The 22946-nt window shown below is 38.3% G+C and overlaps 3 protein-coding genes across 5 annotated transcripts; 1 reads left to right on the top strand and 2 right to left on the bottom strand.

Annotated features, from left to right (window-relative positions):
• Nucleotides 1-3738: 3738 nt before the first annotated feature.
• Nucleotides 3739-17941, bottom strand: LOC134663600 (uncharacterized). 2 transcript variants are annotated; one of them, XM_063520014.1, is made up of 4 exons: nt 17724-17941; nt 5664-5855; nt 5262-5473; nt 3739-4969 (listed from the first exon to the last, which is right to left on the bottom strand). In XM_063520014.1, the coding sequence occupies exons 1-4, from the start codon at nt 17903-17905 to the stop codon at nt 3774-3776; spliced, it is 1782 nt and encodes a 593-aa protein (XP_063376084.1). In that variant the 5' UTR covers nt 17906-17941; the 3' UTR covers nt 3739-3773. The 2 variants fall into 2 exon arrangements, with proteins under 2 accessions (XP_063376084.1, XP_063376085.1); XM_063520015.1 differs by lacking the exon at nt 5664-5855.
• On the top strand, nt 14895-20057 carry LOC134663598 (uncharacterized). 2 transcript variants are annotated; one of them, XM_063520012.1, is made up of 4 exons: nt 14895-16818; nt 17413-17530; nt 17741-17928; nt 19511-19605. In XM_063520012.1, exon 1 carries the CDS (start codon nt 14942-14944, stop codon nt 16757-16759), a length of 1818 nt encoding a protein of 605 aa, XP_063376082.1. In that variant the 5' UTR covers nt 14895-14941; the 3' UTR covers nt 16760-16818; nt 17413-17530; nt 17741-17928; nt 19511-19605. The 2 variants fall into 2 exon arrangements, with proteins under 2 accessions (XP_063376082.1, XP_063376083.1); XM_063520013.1 differs by lacking the exons at nt 14895-16818; nt 17413-17530; nt 17741-17928 and adding exons at nt 19049-19427; nt 19852-20057 and having other exon boundaries at nt 19511-19771.
• Nucleotides 20058-20634: 577 nt separating this feature from the next.
• Nucleotides 20635-22901, bottom strand: LOC134663605 (cyclin-Y-like protein 1). The gene is made up of 2 exons (XM_063520022.1): nt 22771-22901; nt 20635-22668 (listed from the first exon to the last, which is right to left on the bottom strand). The coding sequence occupies exon 2, from the start codon at nt 22545-22547 to the stop codon at nt 21537-21539; it is 1011 nt and encodes a 336-aa protein (XP_063376092.1). The 5' UTR covers nt 22548-22668; nt 22771-22901; the 3' UTR covers nt 20635-21536.
• Nucleotides 22902-22946: the final 45 nt, after the last annotated feature.

The raw sequence follows: 22946 nt of genomic DNA on the forward strand, positions 1-22946 counted from the left end.
CAGCAGTGGGACGTATATAGGCTGAATTATTATTATTGGTGTCGACAATAAACAGACAGGAAATACTTCAACTAGGTACTTCTCGCAGAAATACCTTAGCTCGTTCCAAGTCGACCAAGTTAGGTTACATTACTCACATAATACATACAACATACTTACAGCACAAAAGCCTAACACCGACTCAAAAATTGTGAACGATGTCAGTAAAAAAAAAGATTTTCTTATTATCACCATCCTAAGATCATGTTTCCATTTTGCTAATATGCAGCTGTACATGTGAATAAAGTTTTTGTATAAGTCCGTCCACATACCTACTGACATTGTTTCGCCCTACAAATGTTACTATAGCATTCTCATGTAGGTAGTTAGTTATAGGGTATCAATGAAACAGTGGCAGCCCTGTTATGGGGAGCCCGCAAATTAGTAGAGGAGATTGAGTACATGAGGTGTCGGATTACCCGCGGGCGAGGGCCTTGGCCCAGCCTCCGACCCCATACATTGCGGTTTCCTTCTAACAATTAATTGACAGTCTATTGGACATATTGATCGGAGTATCGTAAATATAATTATAGGTGTAAAGGGGCCTTAAGAAGTTAGACATAAATATTCACTTATCCATTTGGCGGTAAATTTTAACGACGTCTGTAAATTATTGCCCTTTATGAGCACTAATCGGTTGCGAATGTTGTGATGTACTTTTAGGGTTTTGCGTGAGTTAATATTGTAAGTACGTGATTTAAATGAAAATTACATAAACTATGATTGCAGTATGGCCCGCACCCACATATAAGCTTTATAGTTTTTACAATAGAATAGCAAGTTCCCATCAGATTCGTGCTATCGAGGTTCCACTTTAGTCAAAATCATACGAGAAAATCCAAAATCTTTGCAGAACCCAAAACTATTGAAAGCTATGCTTTAAGGATGAAAGGGACTCGAGAACTTGTATGGATGTACAATTAATTATGCGACTATCTTAATCAATTAACGATTCCACAAGCCCGGAGAGCCGTCGGGCGCTGCCAAGATTTATACCAAGTAATTTCGATCATACTGCATACTTACTCAGTAATAATATCCCTTTCCTCTCGCCTGATAGTAATTACTGTTGCCCGGTATCATCATCTCCGGACTTCCATCGACATGGATGGTAAATTAGCAAAAAATAATGGTCAGCGGCCGCTTTGAGCTGTGCGAGGCATATGCGGTGCGGCAAGTAAGCCCTGACTTACCGAATGCTCGCTTAAGAGTAACCAGTGTAAGAATATTCTCTACATCTGTAGCCACAATGCCTCATTAGGGGGCCAAGGACAAAGCTACGGTGACAATCGTACATCGATAAATGCCAAATGATAAGAAAAATGTATTAAGATGACAGAAGCTACGAAGTCTTGTGACTTTTTGCATACATTATTTAAGTTTCGTTTTCTATCTCTATCAACGATTGTCATTTGGGCCATGGTCCAGCCATCATTTTTATACCGGATAGTTGAGACGAGCTCTCGGTATACGACGTAAATACAGAGCTTGTCCTTGCGCACCATTGCGGGTAATGAGCGAAATTGAACCCGCAGAGCAGAGGTTTAGGGTCGAACATGATGCAATTTTATTTAATAAGTGCAGTTAGTTGCAACTTATACAGGAGTATAAGTACAGGAGTTACAGGACATCATATACCAACTTTAAAAAGAGAGGAAATAATGCAAATGGAACCTAACCAAGTAAACACAAGTGAGGTACAGTTATAGTTACGTAAACAGTAGAGGTAGAGGTAGGCTATCTTAATAAGTAGGTAGGTATTTAAAACATAAGTATTGCAGCCAGGATTTACTTAGTCAATATTATAAACGAAAAGGTCACTGAACTTTTGTAAGATTTCTCCAAACCTTTGCAGCTACGAGAGTTCATGTTGTTTGTAGATGTCTGTCGTTCAAAAGTCTTTCATTTTTTCTCGTGTCTGAATTCAAATTAATTTTGAGTCAGGCAAACTCTTAAAGGTACGTAAATATATATTAAATGCGAGTTTTTGGTTCATTGTAGTTATGAAAAATCTTAATAAACTTAATTACCAAAATCGACTAATAATGAGAAAGTTAACGGACGTTAAGGGGAGGCTTAATTTTTGTTATCTGTGTTGAATATCTTTGTAATTTTTACACCCTTCTCGGAGTTCTCGGCTTTGACGACACGAACGATGCACTTTTTGATGCTCACTAAAAAAAATACACACAAACCTACGAAATATTTGAGCTGTTTCCGCTAACAGCAACATAAATTGATGACGGCCCAACGACCAGGAGAAACACTTCAATCATTACTAGATATTCTTTGAAGTAGCAGTAAAGCATTCGTTTCTGTTTACTATTGTCCATTGCGCCATGCACTTAAACAGTGGCAGCTGGGTAAGGTAAGAATAAGAACGCTTTCCCTGAAACTATGAACGTAAACGTGGAATGTTTTACAACAATATGAAACAAATGAGGTCGTGTTTTCGTACAATAGAGGGCATTGTTATTCAGAAACGTTGATTGTAATACCAATTCAATATTCTTGCCGATTCGCGTGCGCGGATGAGCGAGACGCGACGGTAAAACACTCATTATGATATAATTAAGTAGGTAGGTACCTACCTAAATATAATTTTGTAGAAAATAATGAAATGGTTTGGTTAATATGGCCCGGTTTGCAGGGGAAAATGTAGGCGCGACGCTGCGCGAAGGGATAATGTCCCATAGAAAATTTGAATTTCGCGCCTTGTTCTACAGGCAAAGTGGTTTGACAGACTATAATTAATATAATACTTACATATAAAAACAATCTTAATATATTGTTACCTACGCAATGCAACGGATGATAGTTATTAGGTACATAAATTGATAATGCAAATTAATGGAAAAAAATATTTATAAACAGTAAAATGCCCTAATATAAAAATAATATTACAATCTTAGGTACCTAAGTATTAATTGTAATACTGACTGGCAGATACTAAAGAAACCTCTGCAATCTTCGCAGGTGTCAAGTAGAGCGGCTCAATATAATTAAAACCATTTGCGTGAACTTTTATTAATTTTGTACAAATTAATAATCCTTTTTGCACCTTTTTTTATACAGAAATCGCATTTTATTTTTACTTAAATGTAAAGTTGCGTTCGAGAGTTGAACAAGGTACAGTCAGGATCAAAAGTAGAGCATCCAACTACGCGCAAAAATTATCTTGACTACCTTAAAAATTTACTAAACGTAGTATGACTCTATTATGTAAAATTATTTTAGCGTTTTCATCCGCTTGTATTCCTGCTGACTGTACGGTAAGACACATCACTTCATTGTGTATTTTATATACTACGTACTATAATTTTATTAAGGTATGTATCACATCATAAACCATTTTTTTTTTAATTTGAGTTATTTTTATATTAAGATAGAACGTCTTCCTAATACTATAGAGGACGACTTCGGGGGAAAACGGAATGTTTTTATTAACCATTTGGTCGAGTTGTTCCTCGTCATATTCAGAGAACGAATTCAAGGTCGACGTTTAATTCAAACAATCGTATTATAAATCGGGCTTAAATTATTGATTCAAAAGAAGGTTTATTTTCAGTGTGCGTTCTAGGTAGGTGCTTAGAAACGGATGTGGCCGGCTGGCGCTTCCCGAGTGGGCTTTAATTTCCTGTACTATACACGGTGGGATTGAGAGTGTCAACATGTCAGTGAACTCTAGAAAAGTTGTAATAACCATTGTAGTGGTGTTCATTATTTGAACCGTGTTAAGGTTCCATGTTACTCTTATTTTTTACATACACAACAGTCTCTCTAGGTTTCAATAATACAAAATACACGAGAAAACACATGAAGCTGAGCAGCATGCTACCGATGATTATCTTTACTATAAAATCACGCCACCAATCATTTAATTTATTGTTTATACCGGCCCACAGACCCGTGAATACCACAATCTCTATAGTACACACTATGATCCAAAACACGTGCCATACCCGCACGTGACGGAAGCGAATTTTAAACTCCATTAAACAAAATAAATAAATAAATGCTAGAAATATGTAAAACCCCCTTCTCACTGTACTAGCTTGAGGGACTATTAAAAGAAGTAAAATTATTTGGTAGTGCGAGAAAAGAACTATGATCGCAGCAAAAGGGAAAAAGTTAATAAAAGCTGCCATAGAGAGCAGTCGGGAGATAAAGAACATGTGCCAGCCTAGGAAATGGACTAGTGCAGCTGACGCGTCTTGAGGTTCGAGACCCCGCATGATGAGAGGGCCGGGAACATGACGTGGGACGTCAGGCTCGTCTTTAATCTCTTCGATATGTCTCCGCCGAGGAGGCGCGGATAACCAGGTTGGTATAGATTCCGCATTCTCTACTAACTTCTCGGCCCACATCGAGAGAGTGCCTGGTCTAGGAGCAGGCATAGCCGGTGGCGGAGTTACGCATACTTCTTGTATAGTGTATTGTGTGTCTCTCCGACGAGGTGCGACTCTCTCAATTATAGAAATCGGCCTCATATACTCATCCTCGCTATTTAATGAAGAAGTTCTACGCGATACTTGGCTCACAGGTATTGGTGGTAAATATTCGGAACTTGAATCGGTACAACATCCCTCATCATCGAAAAACGGTTCAGTAATATTAGAGCGCGGAGAAAACTGAATCATATCGCTCGTAGCCTTACTTCTACTGTGGTTCGACCTTTGTGATATTACAGACGTTCGATGAAGTGGCGATAATGTTTCGTAAATATTTTCCTCTTCCGTTTCTTGTTTCTGTTCTTCAACTTTGTTAACTAGTTCGGTTTTTTCATTTGCAGAGTTTTCCAGCTCTTCCGAATAAGTCTTCCATGGATAATGACGACCACAAAGTTTTTCGCGTTCAAACCTTCTATATACAGTGGCCGTGCTAGCCATCCGGAATGAAGACATCACTACACTCACCCATACTAAGGAGACTGAAAATAGAAAAAAGCATTTGCACTCAATATAAAGATAAATAAAATACGCTACTTAAGATAAAGGTAAGCTAATGCCTTGTTACATTAAGGTCAGATAATTCAGGGAATATGCCTCAAAATATAAGAGATAAACGTGCCATAACATAATAGGTAGGTAAGTACGAAAAGAAGAGGACGTTTATCATGCAAGGTGCTATGACACTCTAAATTGTAGATACCCTGAATACAAACGTGTGAATAACCACACATTGCCTACCTATTAATGCAGAAGAAAAATATCAAATCTTACATTTTTCGAAGTTAGGATCTGAATAACGGTTCATCAGGTCCAAAACGTTCACAATGATATGTGGAGCCGAATGAATAAATGCCTGAAGGAACAAATAGAGCTCCATCGGGGAAGGGGCCTTGGCTATCTGTATGGCGTTTCGGGTACGTTCGTCGTCTTCGTCTCGAGCTGCACAAACGGCTTCCACCCACCAGAACACTTGGTGGCAGTATCTAAAATGCAAAAATATAGGTGTCTCTTGTGCAGATATATCCGTACTCTAGTATACGTACTTACATTACGATGTCATCAAATATATGTTAACGCTTTTGCACCTTACTCCTTCGTAATAAGGCGAAAAATGTATACATATCTTTGACGACGACTGTACTTAAGTAGGTACAATTCTTTCAAAATCATCACCTGCCAATTGCAGCAATCGGAAATAACAAAAAGTTCCCAATCTGTATAAATATCCATTTTAAATCGTTTTTCTCTATCTCAATAGAAATAGCCGAGTCTTCAGTCTGTAGTCCTGGAGGTGGTGACGCTAATGTAAATACCAAGCTTAACAAGGCAGGTAACACCATTAAAATAATCAGGAAAATCCCGATGCTGAAAAAAAAAATGATTGTTAAATCTCGGCTTCGTAAATAATACAAAGCTTTGTATGTTTTAATTTATTTTGAAATAATAATCAACCAGGTGCTGACTGAGTAGCATTTTACTTCGTCTTATTTGCACAAATAGTTACGGCTCGAGTAGAAGCTCTTCACGTCTTTTGTTTTTCTATAAGTGCCTGTCGTGACAAGCACGAATATCTAATGTCACAATACAAATTTCCTAGCGGCAACACTGAACAGCGCCCTCTTAGTGGAACTGTGGTAAGTTATTCCAATGTGACAAGTTGCAAGGTAAAAACCAATATGGCGCGAAGCGTGCGAGTGCATAAAAGTGTAATATACAGTGAGGAAGCCCACAGCTGTCCTGAGTCGCCTAAAGCTAAGTATTTTATGTTACTTGGTGCTCGCAGTGGTGGTATGGTTTCTCTATGCAATGATCTCCTTTATCCAAGAGCAGTAAGTTCATATGAGGTTAGCTTGCCGCGGGATCTGCCGTGGAAGCTATTCCTGAGACCATCTTAGGTAAGGCAAACTAGGTTTCTCTGTCTGGGTATGACTTGATGTGCCCCAGGCTTTCGTCTCCACCTGGGTAGAGTAGATGCGCCCCAGTGTGCGAGAGCCGTGGCGGTTTCGGCTGCACGGCTAGAGGCGTGTCGATGTGCGGCAGTTGCCTCGGCTCGGATGTTAGGCGTCCGGGTTATCCGACCATGTGTCGGCGGACCCCCCGCGGGGGGGGTCCTTAGAACCTTCATCAGGCCTTGTAAGATGGTTCTCTTTTGTTGTAGAGATAAGTTATATGTATAGAAGGTGATGGTTGTATGAGAATACCATATTCATGAGCAATTAAACCCACAGATCTCGGGGTCAAACAACCAGCCACCATAAAGTAAAGCGAAGCAGACTGAGGCTCCTCTGGCCCAAGAGAAGTGGATCAGAGAGAGCGAGGATAAAGAATCCTTCATAAGAGATGAAGGTATGTATGCCAAGCATTCTGTTTCTTTTACACCCCCACACCACAAACAATAATAAATAAGTGGCCGCCTTTCCCCCTTTTACGGTCTTATTTGTATACCGTAGGTGGCTGGGGGAGAGGTGGCCACAATGGTGGTTAATGCTGGGATCCAGTAGATAAGGAATTAAGGCTTATAATATAAATAAAGAATGCAAGGCATACATTTCAATATAATCAGACATCTTTACTAACAGAAATCATAGATGGCGCTACTGGTAACAGAAGCTGCGAGATATTCTTTTTTACGAATATATGTTTGAAGTGTTTTCTTACGAAGTCTGGTTCGGCATTCATTTAGGCTCGTTTAAATAAAGAGGCTGGCATTTATATTTATTAATTGAAGATAATTTGAGTAAATAAGTCACATTTTTATTTCACGTAACAAGCGGAATATCAATTGTACGGAATGTACGGAGTACCAACTTGAAGAAATTGCATATGGTGACCGGAAACAGGACAACTACGTTTCCGTCGAGGTTGTATTTATGATTTATTTTACAATTAGAGTATAGTTGTAAATTATCAAGAAGAGTATGGAGAGATAAAAATAAAAATAATTGCAGCATTTGTCTGTATCTATTAAGTATGATATTTATTAATTTATTATTAAGAGAAATACCATTGAGTAATAGTGCCTTCGAGTTACCAACATAATAGCAAGAATAGGCTACGCAAGGTGTCTAGTAATGGCGGCAAGATGAGAGCGGGTGTTGCTACACTAAGAAGATTACCCACAAAATCAACGGAAGGATACGGATTGTCGGAATTATCAAGATAACTAAAGAAGATGAAGAAATCGGTTACTAAACGGATTCGACTTGGAAAATTTATGCGAGAACTGATTTTCCAATTAGACGGTTAGATAATTAAGTTATAACAAGCTGTGCCTAGATATAAGTAGGTAATTTATTTAATTTTGTGACATATTAACTGTTAACTTGTTGAAAGATTGGCGGATTTATAGGAATATAATAAGAAGAGAAATACTAGTCGTAATAACTAATAAGTATCTTATAGGAAATATGCGCGTAGTAAAGACGGGTTTTTACACTCTATAATTTACCTCGCATGTTTCTTTTTACTTTAGAATTATAAATTTAGTTTTAAAAATTCAAGTGTATGGCTATTTATAAGGAATAAACATAAATATTGCGAAAATTACCGATAAGAGTCCGAAATTCGTTTCACAGTTTATAGAAATTTTGGGGGAATTTATGTTGACTTTGGCAACATTGAAAGTTGTACAGTACTCGTCCCACCATTTTAAATTGTTGGCGGAAGGTCACCGAACAGTTGCGAGTTCCCCAGGAAGGTTCCTTAAATTACACAGGTAATTTTGACAAATATTGTAAGATAAAGTGCACCGACGAAGTGTTTAGCTTGTAAATAAGTAGGATCATCAAAAATTTCTTCATTTACGTTCATAGGTACAGTGAACTCGCCTCCGTCAACCACACCGGACGAGACAAAATTTTCATCGGATTTGACGAAAACCCCGGATAAGACTGTTTAATACCTGGACTAGACTTCTCGGTAAGTTTTTAAGCATCTACTTTACAGCAATACGACTTAATTATTAAATAAAACAAGAAAATGCGATCGTCATTTGCTTCGGCGTGCGACGGCAGCCATGATTATTTAGTTTGGACTAACTTTGGATGTCCAGCCAAACAAGGAAAATCATCTAATTTAGCGAAGTTTCTTTCGATATTTATGCGAATCACAATGGAAATACGGGTCTATTACGTTCTTTTATTAAAATATTTTAACTTTCTAGAAATTGACGAGGTGAAATATGGTAAAGGAAAATAGACCCTATCATTATGCCAATACGGTTCGTATTAGTGTGGTTTAGTTTAGAGTCGTAGTAGAATCTTCTAGATCAGCGGATGTACATGGCGGATTTTAATATTTTCACAAGTTATAAAGAACCTTTTTGAACATTTTCTAGGGTTCTTAAGATATGTAAATAGGTATATTTTTATTTCATCATGCATCTTATTGGAAGTTTAGAAATACAACTTGATTCCTATCTGATTGGGTTTGCAGTTTATAAAAATAGCAATTGTGCTGTGTATATATATAAGCTAACATCTTCTTTACAGGATATTGTGGTGACATTTATGTGTTTTTAGATTTATTAAATAAGTGTTTCGTTGAAGTGTTCCAATAATTAAACAAACAAATGAGTGAAATAAAACTAAATAATTAACTATCAAACAAGTGAAGTCTAAATAAAAGGTTAATAAATAAATAAACCAAACAAATGAATAAAATAAAAACGTTAACTTTCAACATGCTGCGAGTGAGCTTAAGTTAGTGACAGAAGATTTTGTATTGTGGTATCAGTGTATAAACGTCAACGTCACTTGCTGATTTGACATGGCTTAGGCTGGTGTAATCTATAAATAAATGATAAACAAAGATTACACCTTTGTATGTCAGTGTGTATGTTATGTTGCCTGCCATAAATTTATTATTTTACTTCCTTTCATAATAACTTCAAATAAAGAGACATCCGTTAATAATTAATTCAATGGTTTTAATTAATTTAAATTAAAAGGAATTCAACTTTCTTAGTTTCAAACTTAAATGGATTTTAGAGAACTTTAGTTGGATTTAAATTTAAATACTTTGAGATTATTAAAATAAATAATAAGTGGAGTTATTAAAGGTTAATTAACCTAAAATATTAAATTATTTTATTAGTGTGACCATTCATATTATTAAGGAATTAAAGTTAAACGGGTTCGTTTCTGTGCGTTACAGGCTTAGACAAGACTACGGTCTAGACAAATACCAGAATGGACGACATTCTTTTAGCAAGGCTTAGGCTCATTAACGACAAACTCACGACGGACTTAGAAGTAATTCCGGTTACTGTTAATTTAGAAAATTTAGTGCAAGCTCAGATTACCTACGGTAAATTAGAAGCATCACTGAAAAGACTTAACGGAGATCTGACGGAGTACTTTAGGCTGGCTTCGACACCTGCATCGGATGAAATCTGCTTGATAAGTGGACTTCAACTTCAAGCAGAAGAGACTTTAGCGGAACTTAAGGTGAAGATCGACCAAATATCTACATCAAGCAAACCATCAGAGAAGCTGACTGAAGCGAACTCCTCGTGCAGACTTCCTAAGCTTCAGCTGCCGGTGTATAATGGGGATGTACTGGCGTGGTATGAATTTTGGGATGCCTTCAGAAGCAACATCGATGCAAAGAACCTGCCAGAAGTGGACAAGCTTTCATATCTTAAGACTTCAGTCACGGGAGATGCCAAAAAAGCCATTGACGGTCTAGCGACTACTAGCACCAACTATGCCATTGCGGTTTCAATACTGAAAGAAAGGTTCGGGAAAACTTCACATCTCATAGATGCGCATTATGCCACATTATATAAAATTAAGATGGCCAAAGGCAATGCGGATGATTGCAGAAGGACTTTCAACGAGATTGAAAGGAACCTTAAGATTTTAGAATCACTAGGTGAGAACGTTAATCATAATCACCTGCGCTTCATGCTACTAGAGAAGTTTCCTTCTGATCTAGTATATGAGATAAAACTTAAAGTTAAGGATGATTCCATTCAAGAACTGAGAAGCCAACTGGACAAAATAATCACTGCCAAGGAGGATGCGGAAAGGATATCGAGTAGGAAACGCCCTCTGGACTCAGAAGCTAGTACGGTCGGGATTCTTCATGTGAATGCGAAACGCGCGAGATACGCAAGTCAGTCCCAACTACATCACAGTAAACAGAGTAAACAAAACCAGCAGGGAGGCTTCGATAAGAGACCTGTACAGAAGAAGTTTAAAGGTTTCAAGAAAAATAGCAATAAAGGAAACAGACCAAACCAAACTTCAACTTCAAACAAGGATAAGGCAGAAACTCAGCGAAGTCCTCCAGAGGTCAGGAAGGGATTGGATTGTATATTTTGCAAAGGGGGCCATTATAACGATAGCTGCCCTGAAGCATCTACTTTAGCCGAAAGGAAGAAACGACTTGAAGGACGATGCTACATTTGCTTCAGTCAGAATCACGTAGCAAAGGCTTGCTGGAGAAAGAGAAGGTGTGCCCGTTGTAAAGGAGAAGTACCGCATAACAGAGCATTATGTCCTTTAAATTTTCAGAAGGATACAACGGAGAAGAAACAGTCCTGACTGTTCTAGAAGAGGGAATCACTGCACTCCAAACGGCAACAGTTTATGCAAACCCCATAGATGATAAGAATAAACTATTTAAATATAGACTTCTCTTAGATCCAGGTTCCCAACGCTCTTATGTAACATTCCGGACTGCAAAGGAACTAAAGCTTCCCGTCGAAGAAGAGAGTCATCTAGTAGTATTCACCTTCGGCGACGATCCTCCCAGAGAGATACATAGCCCAATAGTCACTCTTCATCTACTATCTAGAACAAACAAGAACATAGTAATACAGGCTAACTGCGTAGAGCATATCTCCAGAGGTTATATACCTAATGTCAAGATGAAGAACTTACCGGAGTCATGTACACTAGCGGATGACGGGTCGCTAAGCGGACCTGTACAGATCTTGGTTGGAAACGAATATTACTGCAACATAACTTACGAGAAAAGGGTACAACTGGATAGCAATTTGTTTCTAATCGACTCTGCACTTGGTTGGATAATTAGTGGTAGAGCAGAACCACAGCTTAGAGACGAGTCGTACGTAGTGACTTACACTCAGACTTGCATTGAAACGAAGCTTCATCAGCCAGATCCACCTCTTTGTAATGGAGACATAAAGAGCCTTTGGGAACTAGAATGCATAGGTATTAGTGATTCCCCAAGAGCAACTAGAGAAGAAGAAGCCATCAAATATTTTAATGATACAACTTTAAAATTAAATAATCGATACACGGTAAGCTGGCCTTGGATAACTTATCCACCGGATTTACCTAATAATTTTGGAATGGCTTTTGGTCGTTTATCAAGCTTATTGAAACCTATGGATCAAGATACGTTAGTAGCATACAGCGATACGTTTAAACAACAATTAGATAAGGGTATAATAGAAATTGTACCCTCTTCAAGAACGTCAACAGGTAACGTCATTCACTACCTACCTTTCCATGGAGTACGTCATCGAGGAAAACCTATGAGAATAGTTTATGATGCTAGCTCTAAGAGTAGCAAGGACACCAAGAGTCTGAACGAATGTTTGTACCGAGGACCACTCATGCTAGAAGACCTCACTGGCTTACTTATAAAATTTAGAACTCATAGGATAGGTTTAACCTCGGATATTGAAAAGGCGTTTTTACAGATGGCGTTACACGAGAAGGATCGTGATGTAACCAGATTCTTGTGGCTCAAAGATACCTCTAAACCTGTATCTCAAGACAACCTACTATACCTTAGGTTTTGTAGAGTTCCATTTGGCGTCATTTCATCACCGTTTTTGCTTAATGCGACTATTAAGCACCACCTGTCCAATGCAGAAGATCAGCAAGTCAGACAGAAAGCAAATGACATATATGTGGATAACTTTGTTTCGGGTACCGACACTACGGATGAGGCGATGAAACTCTACAAAAATCTAAAAGGATCTTTTCAAGATATTTCAATGTCACTCAGGGATTGGAGTTCAAATTCTAAGGAATTTATGAAGAAAGTCTCTGATACATGTAAAGAAGATAAAGTAAAGGTACTTGGCTTAGAATGGGACATCAAAAGGGATACTCTTCAGTTGAAACCTAACTTACAAGAAGAAGCTGTCACTAAAAGAGGAATACTGAAGACTATTGCATCAATCTACGATCCATGTGGTTATGCAGTACCCTATACCCTATCATCTAAACTATTTTTACAAGAGCTTTGGAAAGCTGGAGTGTCATGGGACTCACCATTATCGAGCAAACTAACGGAAGAATGGAACAAGATCCGACAGAATTTAGAAGCCATTAGGAAGGTGTCGGTGGACAGATGCTACATGAAGACACCAGTGGGAAAAGGCTACCAACTACACTGTTTCACCGATGCCTCTCTACAGGCTTATGCAGCATCAGTCTTTTTAGTTTGCGGCTCGGAGAAAAGCTTCATTATTGGTAAATCTCGTCTGATACCAATAAAGGACCAGGAGAGTCTCAAGATACCTCGTCTTGAACTTTTAGGAGTACTGATTGGCAGTAGATTGATAAAGTTCGTTCTTAAGTTTCTCCAACAGAAGATAGTAAGGCAAGTCTTATGGACTGACAGCCAGATCGTCAAAGAATGGTGCAAATCTGACAAGCTATTGCCACCCTTCGTTGCCAGGCGGATAGAAGAGATCAAAACAAATAAAGATCTGGAGATCAGATACCTTCCAACAGACCTAAATCCAGCTGACGTCGGCACCAGACCCACCTGCTCGAGAGAGGACAGGGAGAAATGGCTGAGTGGTCCACAATTTATAGTTCAAGATCCGAAGACGTGGCCAACAACTTCTGGCGGTGGACCAACCAGTTCTCTCTTGATTGGGGAGGGTCTTGGGATCCAAGAAGACGAAGAACTGATGGAAATAGTTGATCCAGATATACACAACGTTAGTCCGATGGAAACGGAGGACAGTATAGAGTCTGTGCGGAAAGAGAAGAGTCGTGGCAGAAACGGGAACTAACATTTTCAATTTTATATGGCAATCAAACCTTTGACACCTGTCTTCTAAAAAGTAAACAAACTTCTGCCATTGTATATTTTTATTAACAAAAACCGCAAGTTATATGTATATAATATTTTAAAAACACGATAAAACCGTACATAAAACCACAAGGAAAATTATATTTAAAATTGTTCGGTTTTGTCAGCGGGAAGAAAACGGCTAAAAGCAGACTATCGACTTACAAAAAGTCGCGGAACGTGTTTCCGCTATTCGCGGGTATTGATGTTGTATTTAATATTAAATCATTACCTATTTAATAAGCCCCCTAAGTACTTAACTTGTCTCCGGTACATAATCGGTAAGTATATTCATTCAAAATATATTAATTTTCATAAATATGCAGGTCATTCATGATCTTTAAAATAACTGACAAATAGTCTTGATACTTGCTATTTTATGCATATTTATATGTAATTTCTTTTTCAGAATTGTGTAAAAGTACCTACGGTATCTCGAATAAAAGACCGCTAAGTAGGTGATATGCAAGAATTCGTAATCTACGTGCCGGATTCAAGCACATCCAGTTCAGATGAAGATAGTTCTATGAGTGTCTCTGGTTGTTCTGAAGCTAGCTCAAACATAAGTGACATTGAATATTTTAATTCAGACTTCGATTACAAAGAATAAAACTTTTTCTAATACAATATTTCTTTATTTGTAAGTTCGTTTACTAGGTTCTGAATAAAACTTTTTCTAATAAAATATTTCTTTATTTGTAGGTTCTGTCAGTTACGAAATTATATTTCTTATTTAGCAGTGACTTTTCGGCGACGTAAAATATCGTGAGATGAGAGAACCGGACATATCCCAATAAGGCCTACCTACTTAATATGCACTATTTTTATTCATATTTATTGTTAATAATATACACATACATTACAAGTCAAGTTTACAATGGGTGAAATATGTATATCCCAGATAAAATTACAGTTTTATTGCCCAATTTCTACCCGATCTACCCGGTTTTAATAACTGTTGGACTGCGCAGATTAGGCAGTGCATTAATAGACTCTATCTTGTTTGGTACTAAAATTACAGTTGTATTGGGCAGATTCTTCTTAACTAGTTTTAGCAGTTTTGTCAATCGCACTGTCACTTTTTAGTATCTGAGACATAAAACAAGTGTGTTTTAAAAAGAAAACTAGTGCCTGCGCTAAATCAGAGGATTGAGTTGACGAGCCGACACCACCACCAGGCTCCGTTTAGAGGGCCGTGGTAAAAAACCGGAACAAAAGGGATTCAAGTATCATGAACTTTAGTGTCGTACTATAATCACGTGACCAGTGTTGTCAGCATAGCAAAAACCATAAAATAGCACTGGCGCGCCCTCAAATCCCACGACTCTTCTCTTTCCGCACAGACTCTAACTGAAAAGGAAGTAGTGAGTCATGACAATGATCAAATGCCAGATAAGTTACTAAAATTGAAAGAAATTCAAGCTGAATACTTTCCTCTAGAGGTAGAAGGAAAGGTAACTAGTTTAAGTTTGAATTTAGGCATATTTAAAGACATAGATGAGTTACTGAGGTGTAAAGGTCGTATGAAACACGCAGACTGGACATTTGATAAACGCTACCCTATACTTATACCAAAAGATTCAGATTTCACCAACGAAATTATAATGAAGACTCATCAAGAAAATAAACATGTTGGAGTAAGTCACACGTTAGACAAGATAAGGGAAACTTACTGGATACCACAAGGAAGAAGCCAAGTTCAAAAGATTTTGAAGAAGTGCTCCGAATGTATGAAGCATGACGGAGGGCCATATAAACTACCAGAAACTCCTGCGTTACCGAAAGAGAGGGTCAATTATAGCTCACCATTCACATACGTTGGTACCGACTACCTGGGACCACTTCTAGTCAACAATGGGAATGGCAATTGTAAAAGGTGGATTAGCCTCTATACATGCTTAGCCGTAAGAGCCATTCACTTAGAAGTTGTAAAGGACCTAACTGCGGAAGAAGGTTTAATGGCCTTACGTAGAATGATTTCAGCAAGAGGTGTACCAACCTTAATAACGTCTGATAATGCGGCTCACTACAAGTTACTCTCAGAGATTCTTCAGAACCCATACTGCGTAGAGAAAGAGATAAGATGGAAATTTATACCACAGTTAGCTCCATGGCATGGAGGATTCTATGAGAGATTAGTTGGTTTGGTTAAAAACTGTATGAAGAAAACATTACAGAAACATTTGTTGAATGACACTCAGCTAGTAACAGCGGTGAAAGAAATAGAAGCAGTTCTTAACACAAGACCCTTAACTTACGTAGATTCAGAGCCGGATCATGTACTAAAACCTTCAGACTTTCTTACTATGGGAAAGTGTATCATTATGGAAACTTCAGATAAGGATCCTACCACGTCGCAAGGGACGGTGACTAAGGACAATTTAATTAAAGGTTGGAAGAAAGCACGGATAATTCTACGAGAATTTAAAGAGATGTTTGAGAACAGGTATCTCCTGAATTTGAGAGAAAGATATTCCCACCATCCTAAAGAACCTAGAGTAACATCAAAGTTAGCACCTAAGATAGGTCAAATCGTGCAGATTAAAGGTGACACGAAGAACAGGATAAATTGGAAAGTAGGGAAAATAGTATCTTTAAAGGAAGGCGCCGACGGTTTATGTAGGGTCGCCACGGTACGAGTAGGAGATACAGAATATACAAGATCTATCGCACATCTCTACCCGTTAGAGATCGAAGATGGAGAAGAACAGTGTAAACAAACATCATCTTATGAAGAAAGTGTAGAAGAACCGGTGCAGCTTCCTGATCTTCAACGTCAACCAGACAAGGATGACGTGACGATAGAATCCCTCAAAGACGTTACTGAGCCTCCATCTGAGCAAATATCCACTCAAGAAGTAAGAGATCAATCAGAAGAAGTACAGCCTCATGCCTCGCCAGAAGAGGAACCGTGTTCCTCTAAACAAACCGTTGAGTCTATATCTAGTGAGTTAAACGAGCCTAAGCCTAAGTCTATGTCCGAACCAGAACCACTCGCGGTCGTCGACCTCGAGTTTTACGACCACACTGTTCCCGAGTCACACCACCTAGAGGAAGTTACGCCAGAAGAACAACACGACGAAGCAAGACCTAAGAGAGCGGCAGCTCTAAGAGCCCTTGAGAAGATCAAGGAATGGACCAGCAATCTAGTCGCCGTGTTGCTGCCTGAGGCGGGGTGTGTCGTGACAAGCACGAATATCTAATGTCACAATACAAATTTCCTAGCGGCAACACTGAACAGCGCCCTCTTAGTGGAACTGTGGTAAGTTATTCCAATGTGACAAGTTGCAAGGTAAAAACCAATATGGCGCGAAGCGTGCGAGTGCATAAAAGTGTAATATACAGTGAGGAAGCCCACAGCTGTCCTGAGTCGCCTAAAGCTAAGTATTTTATGTTACTTGGTGCTCGCAGTGGTGGTATGGTTTCTCTATGCAATGATCTCCTTTATCCAAGAGCAGTAAGTTCATATGAGGTTAGCTTGCCGCGGGATCTGCCGTGGAAGCTATTCCTGAGACCATCTTAGGTAAGGCAAACTAGGTTTCTCTGTCTGGGTATGACTTGATGTGCCCCAGGCTTTCGTCTCCACCTGGGTAGAGTAGATGCGCCCCAGTGTGCGAGAGCCGTGGCGGTTTCGGCTGCACGGCTAGAGGCGTGTCGATGTGCGGCAGTTGCCTCGGCTCGGATGTTAGGCGTCCGGGTTATCCGACCATGTGTCGGCGGACCCCCCGCGGGGGGGGTCCTTAGAACCTTCATCAGGCCTTGTAAGATGGTTCTCTTTTGTTGTAGAGATAAGTTATATGTATAGAAGGTGATGGTTGTATGAGAATACCATATTCATGAGCAATTAAACCCACAGATCTCGGGGTCAAACAACCAGCCACCATAAAGTAAAGCGAAGCAGACTGAGGCTCCTCTGGCCCAAGAGAAGTGGATCAGAGAGAGCGAGGATAAAGAATCCTTCATAAGAGATGAAGGTATGTATGCCAAGCATTCTGTTTCTTTTACACCCCCACACCACAAACAATAATAAATAAGTGGCCGCCTTTCCCCCTTTTACGGTCTTATTTGTATACCGTAGGTGGCTGGGGGAGAGGTGGCCACAGTGCCTACCTACTAAAGAGAGGTATGATAATATATGACTAAGTGAATTGTTTTTTGTTTACTCACCCACGATCATTGCTCAGGAAATGTTCACATACTAAAGCAATATCGAAGCAGATCAGTGTGAGGTAGACGACAAGACCTGCGCAGGAAGGCAAGACTCGATGCAAGAGAAGTGCTGTCCATGTCGGCAACTCCCAACCCAAGAATTCACCCGATACCTCGCTGTCCAACTTGCATATTACCATTGTGAAGCATTACCAATGATAAGGTATTTAACACTGTTCATCGTTTGTCTTCAACTTTACATATTCACATCTCACATTTAAAGATCGTATTTAGACTAAATCAATTCCAGTCACGGCGTGATAGTGTGCTAACTAAACTATGTTTTGTTTCAAGGCGAAAAAGTAGAAAAGTAAACCTGTGAAACATTCAACACACCCATTGATAACAACGATAAGATAAAAGGCAAATAGATAACTGAAATATAGGACTCATTTGAAATTCTTTCCTCTACAATACCACCGTAGTTTTGTGTTGATGCCTATAAATCCCATAATATACAGTATTGCACTTAGTCAACTCAATACCTATACCTAATTCAAATTTATTTCTTCATTCCAAAGTTACTAGACCTACTAGCAATTGACCCTGGGCAACCAACATCGATAACGTAACAGAATCCTATACGCATAGTTATTAAAAATCTGAATGCCTGCGCCAAAGAATATTATAATACCTACTCGTACTCATAGTCTCATACTCAATACTATGTGCTCACTACGTCTAGCACGTCTTGGCTTGATGCGCGCGACATCGTATGTTCCCTTTGAAAGGCAGAGGGAATATTTTTCCCACCTTATTTTGAACTTTATTTTAAAGCGATAGGGTTCAATTTTGCATAATTTGTGAACCCTTATGCCTTATAAAGGGTTAAGCCGAACTTGTGTTTGTCGGTGTATTTATTTAGCCCTATACCTTCTCAAGGATGAAACGTAGTTGTGCGGCGGTGGAAAGACATCGCAATAACTAAGCTTCGTGGTTCGTCGTAGTTTTATATTGCATCGCTGCATCACTTTCGTTTGGCATATTGAGGAAAAGGATGCAAAAAGCGCAACCCGAAACAAACCTCGAAGTGATGTATTTCAAAATTGAGGGTAAACGTGTGAAGCTTACGCAGATGTAGCTGAAATCGCTAAAAATATGTGTAGATTCTTCTGTTTGGTTCCACTGGTTCCAGCACAGTTGGAACTTGGTTGGAACCATTGTAATCTGTGGGTTTTAAAATTTATTGTTTCACGAACCTGTAGCGATTAATTATTGAACCGGAACAGTCCCTACTCACGTCAATGTGACACTGACATTAGTTGACAAAAAAAATAAAAAAATATTTCAGGTTATGTTATGAGCAATATAACATACTTAGAAAGAGTAACTAGGTTTAAAACGCTAATTTTGGTTGTATATTGCCGTTTGTGAATTATATTATAATGTATAAAAATATTTTATCAAGGTCATTACTTGGTAAATCCGCTAGTATGTTCAAAGGTTCTGTTGAAAGTGTTAGGCAACTTAACTGCGGGATTTGTTTAAGAAATCCTAGGCAAACACCAAAGCCAAACAACCAAGCCTCTCCAGCAATAGCTAGCAAATACCAGGTCATTACAGATAGCAATGCGACTGTGATAGAAAATACAGCAGAAGAGTTATATGAGGAAAACAAATACCCTATTTTTAGTGACGAATTCGATGGCGTTAACCTGGAAAGTATGGCGAATAAAAAATGATCCTAATCATTAAATGGAGACATTGGTGTTAACATTTTCTCACCATTCATTTCTTTCTTTCAGGAGGAAAAACTGGCGTTTTTGAAATTGAAGATTTAGTATCATTGCTCCAAAGAGAAAACTCAAAAGAAATATTTGTAGCAACTGTACCCCAGAGTATAAACTATGTTGATTACATCTGTGTTGTTAGTGCCCGTAGTAAAAGACACATTTTGGCACTGGCCGAGTTTGTCAGAAAAGTTTACAAGAAGAAATGTCACAAGTCTGACTCGATACCAAGGATTGAAGGCAAAGATTCTGAGGAATGGATGGCGTTAGATTTAGGTATTTAATATCTAAAGTGTAACTTACATCCACAATCTACAAGTGCGTGTTAGTTACATTTGAAATTTTATTGTTTTCAGGAAATATTGCACTACACATATTCTCGGAGAAAGCAAGAAAGGTCTATGATCTTGACTCTTTGTGGGCGGTAGGACCAGAATATGATGAACAAATGAATAAGAAACATGATGTTGCAGATATTTTCCAGAATTATAGTGAATATCTGAAAGACCTCAAGCCACTAGCATAGCTGTTTAATTTACCAATAAAACTTTTATATGAATCATTACGTGTTTTGCATATAAACCTTTCCACAATTATTGATATTATTCTTACCCCCTAAGGCCTATTCCAGCGTACCAGATAACAATGGGATCAACTGTGAAGTTTGGCCTTTCATATGAAATTTTAAAATAGGTTTCAAAAGGAGTCAAAGACTATTTTAAAAGGCCAATAAAATTGTTGGGTAGAATATTCGATATTCATCTTGGGGGTCATCCATAAATTACGTCGAACAAACAAATATTAAGATTTTTGACCCCTTCTGGATGTGACAAGGAGAGCCTTGTCACACCCGGCCATATTTAGGAAACCCTCCTAGCTCCCTACCCCTCTGGTATGACGTCACTTGATATTTTTGTTTTAAATGAAATCTGCAATTAGAAAAGAAAATTACAGCAAATAAAAGTCTAATCAATTTTCAGTTACAGATGAAGAAATGACGTCACTAAGATTGTGACTCCCCCTTGTCACAACATGTCTCATTTTCTTGACCCCCCTCCCACCTCCCAAACGTGTAATTAATAGATGACCCCTTGATGATGACAATATATGGTTAATGAATGAGAAATTAAAATAAGAGGTCAATTAAAAGTCTCATATAAAATGTTTATTTTCGCTTAGTTATTTAAGAGATACATAAAGTATTGGTTGTGTGAAATTATAATACAGCAATTGATTTGTATACTAATAATGGAATAACATTTAATTTGAATACAAACTTCTATTAATTCATAACTATTGAAATAAAATGTATGTCTGTCAATATAATTTGATATACAAAATAACAATTTGGCATATTTTTGTTTATGAACTAGCTTGAATTTCTAAATGCATTGTTACAATGTAAAATAATTACAAAAGCACAGCTGTCGACTACAACATTCATTCCACAATCACAAGATTTATTTCATTTCAGTCAAATGCAGATGCACTACCTAATAAAATCTAATTATTTATTACTAAGTAGCATAGTTTAGGAAGCAACCTATATTTATAAATAGTGCTTCTAATGGACTAAGAATAAAATTAATTGGAAGCCAATATATGATAAGGTAAACATAAAATGTATTATGATAAAACATTAATAAATTATAATAAAATATTGTAAGAATTAAGAGTTATGTTGTATTAAAAACAATTATTGGACCGCTTGTAAGTCTTTCATTTTCATGACTAACATCAATACAATATTACATAAGGATTATAGGGTACGACTGCCACACGCAGTCACAGCTATTAATTGGCTTTCCACAAAAAAATGTCTCATAAACACTGAACTAATAATTTGCCTTAAGTCAGATCTTAAAAATATGATCGAGACCTGTTTCTGGTCAACTTAGCAAAATGAAGGCTACAGTTCAAATTATGAATCTTGTGCAAAATTTCGAAATATAATTTGAATATATTCATACAAAATACACAAATACATACTCCAAAGTGGTTGCTTTACTTTTTTGAAAGGTTTTGGCTCATGACTACTGATTTAAGACAATATGGCCACACTTCTCCTCACACCAGCACCTGAATTGACATTGTCTAAGCTTGACCATTTCTTTATGCCATTCTTGGCAATTTCAGCAGATATTTTATCTTCCATGACTCGTGACATAGCTTCTAATTTCTGTGCTCTCTCCTTACTCAATGGTTCACTGGGAAAAGCGAGGTCATTCGCCTCGGCAAGTGTGCGCAGATCAAAATAGTATTTAGCATACACACTAGATGGAACATTAATATTGAACTGTAGCATTTCTAAAAACTGCCTCTCCAATTCATTCATATCTTCTACAGTTATGTCTTTTAGAATTTGGCAGTAATCTACATTCCAGACAGCCTGGTCATCCCACACCTTACTGGCCAACAATATGGCTCCTAAAACTATTCTTTTCCAATTAGATGGTGCAATATCTAATTCAGCACAGATGAGGAGGCGCTCCAAGTAGACCAGTGTGATGATGGCGCATTCCGCTGTTAGTTGTGCTGCATTAAATAAGGTTCTTACAAACTTATATATCTGTTTGTGCTCAGGATTATATTTATCATAGTCATCACTCACCCCTTCCTTGCTGAGTGGGTGTAGTTTCTCATCAAAAATGTCGTGTCTACGTTCAGATGTTCGATTCTTGATATGGTAATAGATGGCCAAGGCTACACACTTCACAGTATTCTTCAAATTAGGTTGTGACACAGTACTATCATCTAAATAGATGGTAGAGCAAGAACTACTTTTTTTGAGTTTGTTGTCCGCAATCTGGTGCTGGCTGCGCTTTCTGGTGATGCCGTTCTCTATAGACGCCTTAGACCTTTCCATGAAGATGGTTTTGGCTATAGGATCTTGCGAAGGGTCGATATCGCCGTCATCCGGCTCGCGCTCGCTGATGTGCTGGATGTTATTAGAACTGACCTCCCCCTCCGGCAGGTAGTCCTCCAGCTTCACGACATCCTTCCGGATCGGCGAAGGGCTCCGGTAACAACAGCAACTATTTTGGTTACCCATCTTCGAATGCAAATTATGAGCGCTAAAGATAAGTCGTTATCATTCTACAAGCACTGCCAGTGTCTGAACGCGCGTAAATAGCGTGCCGAGTCACTAGAATCACATAAAAGGCCCATAGTATCTGAAACAAATATGTACCATGAATTCTATACGTTCTAACGAAATGAATATTCAGTTTCACGTGTGGCATATATTACATCAAGCAAAAATAAAAGTTAGGTACCTCGACAATTGTGATCAGTATTAGTCACATTTCACTGAAATGCAAAAATAATAGAAGAGAAAATATATCATTCACTTTTATGAGGTTCGATTCTATCCATTTGACAGAACTCGAACGTCATTAAGTCATTAAATTTGTTGCTCGGTGGTTGCTCGACGTTTTTTTACTGCGCTTGC

This window comes from Cydia fagiglandana, chromosome 4 (genome assembly GCF_963556715.1).
Source record: "Cydia fagiglandana chromosome 4, ilCydFagi1.1, whole genome shotgun sequence".
Lineage (NCBI taxonomy): Eukaryota > Metazoa > Arthropoda > Insecta > Lepidoptera > Tortricidae > Cydia > Cydia fagiglandana.

Excerpts from the sequence above, each read along its gene's own strand:
- LOC134663598 (XM_063520012.1), top strand. The coding sequence starts at position 14,942 with ATGCCAGATAAGTTACTAAAATTGAAAGAAATTCAAGCTGAATACTTT.
- LOC134663605 (XM_063520022.1), bottom strand. The coding sequence starts at position 22,547 with ATGGGTAACCAAAATAGTTGCTGTTGTTACCGGAGCCCTTCGCCGATC.
- LOC134663600 (XM_063520014.1), bottom strand. The coding sequence starts at position 17,905 with ATGGTAATATGCAAGTTGGACAGCGAGGTATCGGGTGAATTCTTGGGT. Across the intron at positions 5,856-17,723 it reads TTCCTGAGCAATGATCGTGG|CATCGGGATTTTCCTGATTA; the intron begins GTGAGTAAACAA and ends TTTTTTTTTCAG. Across the intron at positions 4,970-5,261 it reads AGATCCTAACTTCGAAAAAT|TCTCCTTAGTATGGGTGAGT; the intron begins GTAAGATTTGAT and ends TTCTATTTTCAG.